This window comes from Olea europaea, chromosome 9 (assembly GCF_002742605.1).
Source record: "Olea europaea var. sylvestris chromosome 9, O_europaea_v1, whole genome shotgun sequence".
Taxonomy (NCBI): Eukaryota; Viridiplantae; Streptophyta; class Magnoliopsida; order Lamiales; family Oleaceae; genus Olea; species Olea europaea.
The window spans coordinates 10,588,156-10,602,830 of NC_036245.1; the positions used below are offsets into that span (position 1 = coordinate 10,588,156).

Sequence of the window (14,675 nt, forward strand, 5' to 3'; positions counted from 1 at the left end):
TGTTTTATTAATCATATAACACTTGGTTAGTTGTATAGATGCTAGTATAAATTCAAACCTGTATTTTGAAGTTTTGATATTAAATTATGAATTTTGACATTAAACATGTGTTTGGATTTGAAAGATTGTTAAAAGTTTAATGATATTTTAATTACTTGGTCACTAATTGAATTATTTGTTATTTCTATTGATATTCAAGAAAATTAATAGGAATTGACATGTAGTAATAATCATTATAAATTTCGATAAGGAATAGGTCCTTTTGAATATTTGTATTATTGAGTTATGCTATATGTACAAAGATAGTTTACAAAGTTGATTGACAAAGTAATATCTACACCAATCATTTCAAAAACAAATTTTTAAATCATTTGAAATCAATTGCCTGAATTTTGCTAATGCTTACTTTGTCAACTATATTTGTAAGTACACTTTGTACAAATAGCATAATATTGTATTATTTAATGCATCTTGACATGTGTGTGTGTGTGTGTGTGTGTGTATATATATATATATATGAGATATTATTAAACGAATTAGAAAAATTGATCTTTATGTTCAAATAAGCCTTTTCAAATAATGAAATTTTGATGTTAAAATGGACGAATGAATGGAGATTCAAAATTCCTTATGCTTGTCAATTACTTAAGTTTCATAAGCTTGATGCTCATATTCCACTAACGTTTCATTACTTGATTACGATTCCGTACATTCTCGAATTTTAAGTGAACACCAAATTTAAGTGCAAATCCTTTGATTAAAATAGGAATGTGTTCATCGGCCAAATTATAACGAAAACAAAAAGTTAATACAAATGAAATGTTGAAGTTGAACACCAATTTATTCTATTCTGCATGGAATCCAGGCTGTTCTATGATTTTTTCTAGCATTACTGAAAAAAAATAATAATAACCGTAAAAATTTTGATTGCACTCATTTATTTTTCACTTTACGGCATGTTTGGGATATCTTTCCTTAAAAAATTCTTTTAAGGGATAAACCATCCAAAAATATTTTAATCTCAAATTTACTTTCAACTTATCAAAAGTCATATCAAATATGTCCTTAATTTACTCAATTATGACTAAGAAGATCTCATTCCATACATTTATATTGCTTCCTAGCCAAACATGGCCTATTCCAACAAATTCACTTTTAATCGACACACTTGATTTTCCCGTTCTGAATAGATCCCAGTCTCCTCTAAAGCGACATGTTAGATCTCTTTCTTTAGAGAGAGAGATGAGTAGGAGATCTGCGACTTGCTTGAGGTGTTGTTTGGTGATATTCGCGGTAGTGTCGGCACTCTGTGTATCTGGGCCAGCTTTGTATTGGAAATTCAAGAAGAGCCTGAAATTGAAAGGAATTTCATCTTCTTGCCCTCCCTGTTTATGTGATTGTCCTTCACCACAAACCCTTTTTCAGATTGCCCCTGGTATGTGCCCCGGTGCTCCTTTCTGATCTATTTTTCAATTTGATTTTATAGTTTCTGCCCTGGGTTCTTTTGATTCATGTAATTGTTGATCGTTTGTTGTTTTCATTGATGGTAGAGGGTTTCAAGGTTTAGTTTATTTTCATAGTATTTTGGTTTTTACCCCCAACGATATTTGATTCAATTATCAACGAGTTGAAATGGTTGAGATTAATATTTATTTACTAGACCTCGCGAGTGGACAGTTTTTTTTTCATTTTATCCTAGACTTTCTTTTAGGAAACAGTAATTATGTGGTGATGAAAATTGAAGACTTTAACATTGATCAATCATGAGGGGCGAAAGAATGGCAGATGTTTCTAAGAATAAGGTCTCCTTGTTTATGTTATCACCCCCCCCCCCCTTCTCTCTCTATTGCACCCCATCTCATGCTCTCTTTCATAACAATTGGCTAAAATCCAAAGCCAAGCAAGTTCAACCTTTTTTTAATTGGCTGTTAAGCTGAATTAGCCAAAAAAAAAAAATTGAACTTTCCTCTTTCATTTACTTGATGAGCATAGAAAAAAGTTGGATCTCTAACTAGTTGGTCACTCTACCAACTTGGTTTTTTGCTTTACCAAATTATCGCGGTTAGGCTCTAGTGGAAACAATTTATTTTGGCAATTTGTAAGTTTTATAGGATGAACTGAATAGCACTTCAGAATGTGTTGGTAGAAGAGTGAAAGTATTTTAATAATGTTAACAGGGCATTAATGAAAGAAAAAGGGGACCCGTTGCTTAGTTATTTCAGCAACAGTCAATTGAGAAAAAGAAACTTTTCTTACTTTTTCTCTTAGCAAATTCGTTATAGAGTTGAGTTTTCAAGGAACCTGCAGTGCGTAGAGATAAACAAGCGAGAGAGACAGACACAGATACAGAGTAATATAAGAGAATGAGAGACAGACACAGATACAGATACAGAGTAATATAAGACAGACACAGATACAGAGTAATATAAGAGAATAAGAGACAGACACAGATACAGAGTAATATAAGAGAATGTTTAACTTTGCTAATTGGTGAATTTTTCAAAACAAAAGGATTTAAACCATTAAATTTTCACCATGTTATTGTGATTTACATCTTCTGATACAATATGCACATCTCTAATCATTCCTGAACTATCTATTGGTGCAAAAGAGCAATTTTGTCCATTACAAACTAACTTTTTGCCATTGAAAAATATTTTCTTGGGATTTGATCAATCTCTAGACTGTCCACACTATTTCAAATGTCGTAGAATTTCGTGAATGAGATGATCTTCTAGGAACATTGTGGGATCTTTGAAACTTTTTGTAGAAACTTGAGGTCCCTCTCCTTCATATGGCTTGGATGGGAAATAAGAGGACTGAAAGTTAGCTGTTCGTTGCTTATGAATTTGTTTTTACTTCTACCTATCCATATCTTATATTTGTTGAGTATTCCCCTTCACCCAGGCTAATATGAAAAATAAAAGAATGGGAATGATAATGAATAAGGTGTTCTTTGCTTTCCTTACGGGTGGGTCAGGTGTAGCTGCCCTACTGAAGGAGAAGATGTATTTTATATTCCAGTATTAATAAATTTTCCACCCTCGTGGTGGTATAAGAAAAAAACTTAGCAGGGATGAGTCAGTTTTCAGCATACTCTCTCATAGAATCTTTTTACTTTAGATTGTTGATTGTAAATTGCAATTATTGTTTTGGTTCCTTCTTGTTACTAGCAGATTTATTTGTGCTAACGCTTTCCAATTTGTTTTCATTTTGTGCAGGCTTGGCTAATCTTTCTGTTACAGGTAAAAATACTATTTAAGAATGCTCTCTCTCTCTCTCTCTCTTCCCTTCCTCTTTTGCTGCAATCTTGGATGGAATCTGCATAGTAAATTAACTTCTTGTTCATCTTTTGACAATCTGTGAGATTATTTCAAATATAGTAAAACTGGCTCAGAATTGGCCTTTTCTCTTCATCTTCATCTCTCTTATCAAATTTTCCCCATTTGCTTGTGTTTGAAAGTTTGTGGGTTCAAGTTAAAGCTGAGCTCTGATGTGATAGAGCAAGAATCTCTCTTTTATGGCTCCCTCATGGAGTTCAAGATCATCAACATTTCGCGTCTATTAAGATCTAGTGTGTGTGGCTAAGCTTTAAAAGTTTACTTAAAAGTTATAAGTAAATAAGTTTCAAAACAAATAATTATTTTTATTATTTGTCAAAAGTGCAAATAAGTTCCTTGTTTTGACGGTAAGGATACCTCAGTATGTGTCAGTAACGTGCCCTTATTTTGAAGGGTTGGAACAATAATTTGAGTATCTGCACATCGCAATTCAAGTTCATGATTTTTAAAAGCCTCAAGGTTTGTGCATTGTGACGATTGATTTTACATTTCATTTGAAATTACCTTCAACTCTTCATTGCAATAGATTGCGGAAAAGATGACCCTGATCTGAAGGAGGAAATGGAAAAGCAGTATGTGGACTTATTGTCGGAAGAGCTGAAACTTCAAGAAACTGTGGGTGAAGAGCATTCCCAACATATGAACATCACGTTTGGGGAGGCACGAAGATTGGCTTCCCAGTACCAGAGGGAAGCCGAAAAATGCAATACAGCCACAGAAACTTGTGAGTCGGCCAGAGAAAGAGCCCAGGCTTTGCTCACTAAGGAAAAGAAGATAACTTTATTGTGGGAAAAAAGAGCTCGGCAGCTTGGTTGGGAGGGAGAATAAATTACTACTAGCAACATATTTTGGATCGATGCTCTATGTGTGAATCAATGTATGCTCATAAATTATAGAGTAAGCAAATTTATGCCAATTTATAAGTGCCTAGCAAATTTATGCCAATTTATAACTCTCTCTATCTCTCGGAAAAGGGGATAAAAAAATCCAAAATCTTTGTGATCTGACAATGGTTCGATATTGCAATTTTGTGTTTATTATTCCTCATCTCAAGCTTGCCAGATATCCTCTTTCCATGGCTCACAATTAGGTTGATAATATGTTAATTGAGTACGTGAAGTATTCCGGATTGCAAATCTCTAATATTATTATTTTCATCAAGGTGTTTTATTGATGCAACATGCACAGAATTCTAGTTCGTGTGCAAATGTATCATGTCATAAGCTATATTATCTTACCGTTTTACAGCGCATGTTTATAAATTATTTATAAATACTCAAATTACTTTTTATTCACGTATTTCGAGTAAGTGGTGGATGCAAACACTTTGAATTAGAGGATACACTCAAATTTACAAAAAGTTATGAAGAATTTTATATTTGAAAATTTAAATTCAAAAAAATCTTACCCAAATAAATTTACACCGAAAATTTACATGGGGTATGATTTTTCGGATATAATATTTCAAAAAACTTCGATGTCATAAGCATGTAAAATTTTCTAATAAAATGACGTAAATTATATTGAGAAATTTGTTGCATAAAAATAATGAATGTTAATGAAATAATTGAAATATTTTAAAGAAAAGATTAGTTAGACACTTCTTTTTAAGACGTATTTTTAAATATTTTCAATGTATATTTGACCATTCGATATATTCATGTAGTTTTTGAAACGAGCTTCAAGATGACGTGAGCGACTTGTAAATTCGGCTAGCGTACAATTGTCAGAATAATTTTTAAAGTTAACATGTTATCGAAATTCTCAAAATATTAATTTGGAGCAGCTTACTTTGACAAGTCATAACATTAGCTACGGTTGTTGTTTTGCTCGTCATTGACGTAGAAATTAGGCTTTGAGCACTTCGAAATAATATTATGAATACAATATATCGATGTCGTTTGATATACTATAATGATTTTGAAAATTGAGATAAAAGCACAATCAATGGTGGTTTAAAAATAATAAATAAAAATAAAAAGTTGGGAGTCACGTGACCCCATGCCACCCCCTGCGTCTACCACTGTTTCGTGTGATCCACAAGTAGTTATCACTCATCACCATTCATTTCCATCTATTTAAAATTTATATCTTTTATAAACATTTCTCAAACATGTTTGTACTTAATTCATATCACAATAAAATCCCTTTATTGGTGATAGTTTTCTAGTTACTTGCAGTAATAAATGAGTAATGTTATTTAGTCTTATCGAAATTGCAACATCAGTTTAGGTAATGCTAATGTAACATTTAATTGTAAGTAGAGTTAAATGACACCAGAATTACAACTCCAATTTAGGTGACGCTTAATGATAAGTAGAATTAATAATTAAACGCCACTTCAGGGGCACCTAAACTGGGATTGCAACTCCAATGAGACTAAATAACATTACTCGATGGATATTCATCTTATTTTAAGGCAGTGTAGATGGAACATCACGATGCTTGTATGAGATTCACAAAAATCATTTTTCCAATATTTCATTTTGTGCGCTCGAAATTAAAGCAATATAAAAGCCCACAATACTTTGTTTTGTGTCTCCAACACTAAGGGCCAGCTTGGTAGAAATTTTGAAAAGTCACAAGACTTAAAAAAGCTGGTTTAAACATGTTTGAATATTTTTCTGAAAGTATTTTATCATACTAAAAGAGCTATTAATTCAAATAGTCTGAAGTAACCTCTTCAGAAAATTTTTCTACAAAGTATAGAAATAACAATAAAATTCCAACCGAATGGCCCCTAAATGACATTGCACATGTTGACAAGACTCCCCAGCTTGTTTACTGGAAACTCGGTCAGCTGGATATTATTCTTGTGCAAAATGTAAAAATGACATTTGATATCACTCCCACAAAATACTGGTGCTTAAAAAATCGTATTTTGTGCTAAATTTGCAACCCATTACAAATAAGCCTGTTTCAGAGGCACGGATTTATTTCAAAATTGAAGCCAAATACAAGACTCTACACCACACATATAGAGCATATCTTGTGCACAACATTTTATACGGGATTAGACCAAACAATCCATCTTATCAAACATGTCAATAATATAAAATATAGATATTATACTGGAAGTTTTTGCACGGTTAAATTTGTGATCAGTGCTTCCCATAAGATGGTGCATAAATTACTGTAGCATATGCATCAGTTTCTAACTAAATTTTAAAAATGCCCATGGAACATATTTCTGGTCAATGATCAGCATCAAATGGCAACATTGCCCAGAATGTTTTTATACTTAGTTTACACTGATTTGTGCAGATAAATTTTATCATTTTCTCACAGAAGAAAAATGAATAATAATTAAAGAAAATGGACATAGACAATGGTTTCTACAGGCAATCGTCATGCCCTATAATAAATGTTGACATTCCTAGCATGCATGATTCTAAAATGTAAGATGATAACTTGAGTTTTCATAGATATACAATGCTGCCTCCTGATGGGAAATTTGTCATTCTCGACCAAGAAAATTGCCAACTCAACAGGATATGGACCACACAAGCTAATTTCTAATTCATACCTTTCTGTATAGACACATGAAGTAAGTAGTTGCAACCCATGGTGCATCATTTTTCTAACTGATAAGAAAGAATCAATCATCTTTTTGGAAATCTCAAACACTTGTTGTATTTGGATTCTGTTATACTCGAGGCTGCACTAAGTTGTGCCTTGTTTCGTTTTGAAAAGGAGTGTTTTTCCATTGCATTCAAAAATTTGCGCAAATGCTTAATGTACTCTAGGAAATTTTCAAGATTGCAGTGTCCTCCACCTTGGACCCATAAGGGATCGTATTTCTCTTTAGAAAGTTCCCACAATCGCTTACCATGGGACCAATTGACAATATCATCATTTGTGCCCTGTAAACATTGAACCAACAGAAATAGGAGTTGTTGAAAAATGAAAACACAATCAGCTTGTGTTAGGTCGTGCTAGCTCGTGCCTGCTGGGGGGTGGGGAATATTATAGAGGTTTATCTATTGTATAGTCCCATGGAAAATATGAATTCCGTGAGAATATTCAATAATAGATCACAGGTGGTGTTCATTAATATGGCCACGCCAAATCAAGAAAATCTTTCTAATCTTATTCCTAGTTGAAAAAAAATTTCTATTCTAGATAACTTTTTCAGGATCATTTCCTTCTACACTTGCTAGTAAACCTAATAGCAGCAAGCATAGCTGACTCTTGAAATTTGATTTTATTCCTAAACTTGACAAAGCTTTTTGACGTTCGCTTTCACGAGACAGAAGCTCATAAAAGAAAACTTTATTAATCATGTTACTATTATTCCAATTCCACATTTCTCCTTTAATTCGGGATAAATGCTAGTCCGAAAAAACCTTAACCCTTAAAGTCCCTAGCAGCCATCATATTGCCAGATCAATGGACTAGAAATGGTAACACCACATAGAAAACTCGAAAACTTTCATTGTGAAAGTGAGAAATGTAATTGCTGCATAGAAAAATAGATGTCCTGGAAATGCATTTGGAGAGGGGAAAAAAGGATAAGAGAGAGATCATTCTTACATGTATAAACTAAAATGGGGTAATTTACATTCTGTATTTTGTCGATGTTCTGCAAAGAATGAACAGAAACTTTCTCAATCACAAACCTAGATTAAAAAAAAAAAAAAAAACACTGGATTAGGAGATAAAATGGAAAACCAACAGACTCTCGAGAAACTTACTTTAAAAATGTCGAACCAGAATGTCAATTTGACATTGTACAGAACTCATATTCCTGAAAGAATAGCACTATGAAGAACAACAGCTCTCAACCTCGGTGAGCGAGCAGCCAAGTGTAGCGTTGGACCACTCCCCACAGATTGACCACACAAAATAACATCCTCTTGCTTGATTCCATATTCATTCTTCAAACAGTTACAGACGGCCTCGATGTCATGGTAAGTGTTGAACTCAGATGGCTGTCACATGAAAAGAATGCATTGAGCATTAGATATATCCGCTAATGGCATATAATATGGCTTCTTATTGTCTTATTTATTATTATGGAAGAGAATTTCGTGGACAATTTACGTTGGATATTTTGTACTTTTTATATTTGAAATGTCATTTATTCTATGCACATCAAGGGCATCAGAAAACATCCAATCAAAAATCCCACCTTACCGGTGGATGCTCCGTATCCCGAATAGTCATAGCTGCTAATTATAAAGGTAAAAGAAAATACATTGTTAGCAACAACTATCCAAGATAGAAGTTTTGAAATACATATTATTTTCCATTCTTGAATTATTACAAAAAAGAAAAAATTATTAACTCGGAAACACTCATCCGACCAATTACAGCAGTTGGCTGGCAAGCTGAAATCAGAACTACTTTCTAATTTTGATAGGCTGCTTGAAATCAAATTTAAATTTGTAAACAAGAATTTCTATCCAATTTCGAGGTCTCAACTTAAACTACTAAAGAGTTTCTTGAACGATTCTAAAATAAACAACCTCGGGAAGAACCAAATGTACAAGTAAACCAACAAAAAGGACAAAAGAACAACACCTCAATATCAAAACAAATCACAACCTTCAACAACTCTCTGAATTCAAATGATGATTAACTAAAATTAATTTCCAAAGCCAAATTCCGATTTTCCATCTAAATCTGTATTTATATCTAACATGTTATAATGAAAAATTACACAACAGAAGCACAAGAAAACAAAAACACCCTGCTTAGTAAGGAAATTGCTGAAAACCACAATCTTGAAGGCACCCATGTTCAATACCAACATTAAAATAAAAACCCATTGAATTTACATTCCAAAATAATCAAAAACACCCTCAAACACTGCATAAACAAATACAGATATTCATAATAAATGCATACATGACACACACAATTTATTTCCTGTATATACAAACTCATATAATCAAGAAATGGAAATTTATACAAACCTCATGATATTGACACGAAGGTGGGCCCTGAGCTCGATAAAGAGGTCCTGCATCTGTCCCAAATCTGCAGCGTTTCCATGGGAGTACAATATGGTGAACCTTCCTGTCGGGTGCTTCCAGAACGTAGCCACAACCTTATTCCCGTCCTTGGTTTGCAACAAATGGACGTCCACATTTTTATCCGCCGTTAAACCACTCATCACTAGCCGCCCATCCAATTCATCACAGTAGACGTCGTACGTGGGTGGGTCCGGCGGGAAGAATGCAAATTTTGCCGCCACACTTGACGTCCCATTTCCCATTTATCACCACCCCCGTCAAACAACAAAAATCAGCTATCAATCAAAAATTCCACGCTCCAAGCCATAAACACACACTTACGACACGGAATTTTGTTCCCAGTAAATGAATATCACATCAAATTTCAAAACAGGTTTTTTTTTTTTTTTAGACAATCAAATACCCTAAGAAAAGACCTTAATTTGTTAGTCTCACCGATAAAAAACACTCCACATTTTTAAATCCCATCAAACTTTACCAATAAACATGAAGTCAAGTCCATACAATTCATTCTTCATATAACTATTTACTTCATCAGGGGAAACAAAAAACATGATCAGTAATAAGCTTCTACTGAGTTTTTTTTTTTTTTTTTTTTTTTTAATAATAATTAAACACTTTGAACAAAACAAACACATCATTATCTTGGATTGACGACTGAGATTCGGTCAAAGGCTGCTGTGGATCTATAGCCGGGCGGTCGCCCTCGTTGGATCCGTCGGAAACAATTTTTTTTTGGGTTGATGATAGATAAAGTTTGAACTTACATAAGTTAATTCGAATATTTTTGTGTTTTTCTCTTGTGGCTTAGTTGGTTGGAAGGTTGCCAATTCAAATTGAAGGTCTAGGGATCGAATCCCTCCCCAACCAATTTATAGTGTAATATTTTTATTTCTACAATTTTTACCAAAATTCATGAGAATATGAGAGGAGGATTCGAACCTGGGTTCTCTCCTTAGCATTATGGGGAGATTAACCATTGAAGCACTTGTTGAATTTGAGCATGATTGTGAATAGAATAATATATGTTACGTTTTAGCGATTTTAATACAAATGTAATTATTTGAACCTATTAATGTATAGATTAACTTGCAATTTCTAAAGAATAGTGCTCCATCAGAAAATAGTGTAACTAAGGTAATAACGTGAAAATCTATATTAAAAGGTCCCATTATCGCAATAATGTGAAAAAAACTGATTTTTGTCAAGTTATTTTAATACAAATGTAAACATTGTGGCTCTTCTTTTGAATTATGCAAAATTTGGCCACAATATTATTTGGTAAATACTTTTAATATTTACCAAATAATTGTTTTATTTAAATTTTAGGTCTTGTATCATTCCTCCTTTTTTTTTTCAAAATACATTTTTTCTTTCTTCTTTTTAATCACACATTCTTCAATGAAATAATATTAACGCAAATTCAAACTTTTTCTTTATTTTTAACAACACTTTATCCATCAAGTCACTATTCCAAAATGCATTTTTTCTGCAAAAAAGGAGCATCAAACGGGCTCATAATATTTTATTGTGGCGACGATAGACGGTCGCCCGTGCTGACTTAAAAGTCTGGATTCGCCGCTGATCTATACAGAAAGAGAATTGCATATTTGTTGTATGTTTGATGCTTCCTTAACCAATTTCTGAGAGATTCATTTGAGTTGGAATCTGCTATCAAAAATTGACGGTCCAATTTTTTGTTCAGTCAATGATTCATTGACACATAATCTGTCCAACTTTTCTCTCATCGTCATTTGTGCTTAAAAATAGGTGTAAAATGATATGTCAATGTATCATTGGATAAACAGCAAGTTGGACAATCAATTTTGGACAGCAAATCTCAACTCATTTTGTGTAGCCTTTTTTCTTCCTGCTTTTTCATAACTTTTTTGTTATGTTTAATATATGGTTGCTACTTCGAAAAGAAAAGATGGGTCGGATTAGAGTCGAGAGTAAAGTAATTCCAAATCGACAATAAAAATTCAATGACTTAAATGAATTTTATTTACATAAAGTTGCTTGCGCTTGGTCACCATGCTTTTGAGCTGTTATTGACTTTGTGGTCATTATTACTAGGTTGAAATTGTCATGCTTAGTAGTCAGGTAGACTCAAATAAGCAAATTAGAGCTTCGTGAATCTTGTTGAATTTCATGAACGAATGATTGAATTTGAGCTCATGAGAAGAATACCACTTAAGGCGATTTTTTCATGTTATTGTTCAGCCCGTTTTAAGTTGATAGTGATGATTGTTTGTCTTCATCGTAACAAAAGCTCACTAAATGCTAGTGACAGACTTAGGCCTTCTATTTCGAGGTGGGGCTCCTTGCCTATGCTTTTCTATTCATCATGCTAATTCTTTCTTTGTACTCCAAGTCAGGTTTACGATATTATCATGCACTGGTCTATGTTATGGATTAGTTCTATAATTTTGATTGTACAGAATCATTCCCACAGAATATATCCAGAAAACTCATATGGGGGTGGGTCCCATGTGAGTTTTATATTGAAAAAATATAACCACCCACCCCATGAATAGTGTGTAATCTGTAAGAGATCTGTGCAATTCCTTTTTGTAAGTGTAATGCAATTCTGGATTAGTTTGTAAGGTTCTCGATATTTTACATTCTCTTGAAGATATTTCCGAGTACTTCACAACTTTTTTGTGTCATTACAGAGACGTGGGGGCAAGCTGCAATCACCATCTTTTTTCCAAATTTTGAAAGTTTTAGTTCAAAGGGAAGAAGACTGGGTCAATAAAGTGTAAAGAATTGCTTGGAAGTTGGTGCAAAAACTAAAGCTAAATCTTTAACAAAACTAAAGATGAAACATAGAGCTTGAAAAAGAGGTATTCACAGTCAGACTCAGATTAGTACTGTGTGGTGGAAAATTAAAATGCAATTTTTTTTTTTAAAACAACGTAATATTAATGAAAGTAAGTCAATATACTACTATAAGTGTAGTTTATACATCTTGATACTTTGAAAATATCATATAATTACATCATTATCAATATTGTCGAATAAATTATGCTACTTGTATAGTTTTGTTTACCATCTCGTTGACAAATGTTGAGCCAACAAGAAGTAAATCAAGTTGAATGTAAGAATGAAATGTCTTGAAATAAAATTCAAATATAATCTAAGAAGTAAATGACATTCAAATTTCATTCGAAAGTAATTCGAATTACACTTTAGAACGATCCTAAATTTTTTTTTACGTCGTACTTCATATAAAATTTGCTAATAAAATAATGTAAATTATATTGAAAAATTTGTTGTGCAAAAAGAAAAGGCATTAATGAAATAATTAAAAATTTCTAAAAAAAAAAAGATGAGTTAGACATCTCTTTTAAATAAGTACATTTGACGCACGTTTAACTATATTTGATATCTGTTTGGACCATTTGGTATGACTATGATGTAGTCCTTGAAACAAGCTTCTGGGTGACGTCGGCAATTTGTGGATTCGGCTAGCCAATAACCGTCCACGAATTTTTGAAGTTGGCATATTATCCAAATACTATTTTGAAATCACCTATTTTGACACCCCATAAATTTTGCTGCGATTGGCCGTTTCACGTGCCATTAACAAGGGAAAAATTAGGTCGTGAGCACTTCGAAATGATACTAATAATACAATCTTTCAACTTCGTTTGACATCCCGTAATAAGCGCGTCAAAGTAAGCCACAAAGGAAATAATTACAGATTTTTGGAATGAAGAAAAGAAAAAGAAAAACTGTGTGGGTCATTGGGCTATTCTTGGGTGTTGTCACATGGGCTTTACCCGGGGTCATTTGACCCCATGTGGATCCGCCCATGACTAGATTAGTCATCATTTCCATGTAATGTCTACTTTTTCTTGTTCAGCTCATTAATATTATCACACACAATTACAATTTTACAAGCAGAGAGGCGAACCATATTTTGTGGATGTGGGTGGGGTGGTGGGAGTTAGAGAGAGCTATAAACACTAACCTACCAAGGTAACAGATGTTTAGGCAGAATTGAGCAAGATCATCTACTTCCTTGGGAGCTGGAGGCCATAAATGATTCAGACCCAACAAGGCTTGTAAATGAGGACCGGTCCACCCCTAGCCTGGTTGGTCTGGAACGCACAGAAATTGGCCATTCACGTAGATTTTCTAAAAACAAATTGATTGCTAACATTCACTTTCAACAGTATGTTACGTCAAAAGAAAGCCATATTTCATTACCAGAATAATAAGAGAGAAAAAGTTACAAACGGACGAGTACAAAAGTTAAATTTAGTGTACAATCTGGAGTGGGCACAACTAATAACCCTAAATAGTAGAGCCTCTAGCTGCCTTGCTAAATAATATATGTTCCTCTTCTAATGTTGTTTTATCACCAATTACCGAAACCCAAGTTTCAGCAATTTTCTCCACCCTCCCATCTAAAATGTCTGCAGTAGTAAAGGCTCGAATGGTACCGTGCGGTTCTGACATCTCAGCTGATGTTTCACTAAAGATGGAGCTCCTAGCATACTCCCCCGGTGCATTACCCAATCTTTTAACCCTCGGAACAATGGCCCCATTGAGGTATACCGTGTTGTTATCCCCGACCACAATCATTTTCCGAAGACCATTTCCATATGCCAGCTGTTTGTGCATGTGACCAAAGACAACCAGCGGGATGGACAATTTGGTGGTCTCTTTTAATTGGGATATTGCATCTGCTAAATCTGTACAATAAATAGCATGTTTAATCATCGCATATGGAGTACTATTATAACAGCGTGCAGAAAATCAAAACTGCATCAAGATGGGAGGATGTGATTTGCCAGATAAATAATCACACGAGCTATGGTGCATTTAGAAGCAGAGAAATCACCAGGATCACCATGGTCACCACCTCCAAAAACCCAATCCCTTCCACAGATGTCATCCACATTGGATCCTAGACCTGCGTCATATTACCCATCATATCAATGTAAGGCAAGATCCTTCACAATAAGGGTGCAAGAAAATAAACTATATTTAGTTTCATCTATTGATGCACCTGTTGGCCCATTATGAGCCAGGATCACAACTGAATGATCCTCAGGAGTCCTTAAAGCAGTTTGATAAAGATTCTTTGCGCTTTCATTTATGTCATGGATACCATATCTGATATAAATAATTGCAATGTCATTAATTGTAATGCTATCCACTCCAAGTTGGCAAAACTCATATTTTGCAAGGATAAAAAAGAACGTCGAAGTGACTCTATGTTGGCAATGATCATATAGTTTTTACATATTTTAATTAAAATTAGGTTTTAATTAAAATTAGGTTTTAGGCGCTTCTACTCACAATCACAAAGAAATTAGAGGGGGGGGGGGGGGGGTTTAGAAAA

The 14,675-nt window shown here is 33.8% G+C and overlaps 2 protein-coding genes and 1 long non-coding RNA gene across 3 annotated transcripts in view; 1 reads left to right on the forward strand and 2 right to left on the reverse strand.

The window, feature by feature from the left end:
• The first annotated feature begins 1,060 nt into the window (after positions 1-1,060).
• LOC111399637 lies at positions 1,061-4,388 on the forward strand. Its single transcript, XM_023027068.1, has 3 exons — positions 1,061-1,435; positions 3,222-3,245; positions 3,868-4,388. Exons 1-3 carry the CDS (start codon positions 1,081-1,083, stop codon positions 4,167-4,169), a joined length of 681 nt encoding a protein of 226 aa, XP_022882836.1. The 5' UTR covers positions 1,061-1,080; the 3' UTR covers positions 4,170-4,388.
• A 2,186-nt stretch (positions 4,389-6,574) lies between these two features.
• Positions 6,575-9,669, reverse strand: LOC111399638. Its single transcript, XR_002703772.1, has 4 exons — positions 9,260-9,669; positions 8,036-8,272; positions 7,875-7,923; positions 6,575-7,204 (listed from the first exon to the last, which is right to left on the reverse strand). It is a non-coding gene; the product is annotated as an uncharacterized LOC111399638 (long non-coding RNA).
• Positions 9,670-13,504: 3,835 nt separating this feature from the next.
• Positions 13,505-14,675, reverse strand: part of LOC111399639 — a 6,169-nt gene continuing 4,998 nt past the window's right edge. The window contains exons 7-9 of the mRNA XM_023027069.1: positions 14,340-14,446; positions 14,172-14,243; positions 13,505-14,022 (exon numbers count right to left, since the gene is read on the reverse strand). Coding sequence (XP_022882837.1) covers positions 13,622-14,022; positions 14,172-14,243; positions 14,340-14,446 — 580 coding nt within the window. The 3' untranslated portion in view covers positions 13,505-13,621. The remainder of the gene's footprint in view (positions 14,023-14,171; positions 14,244-14,339; positions 14,447-14,675) is intronic.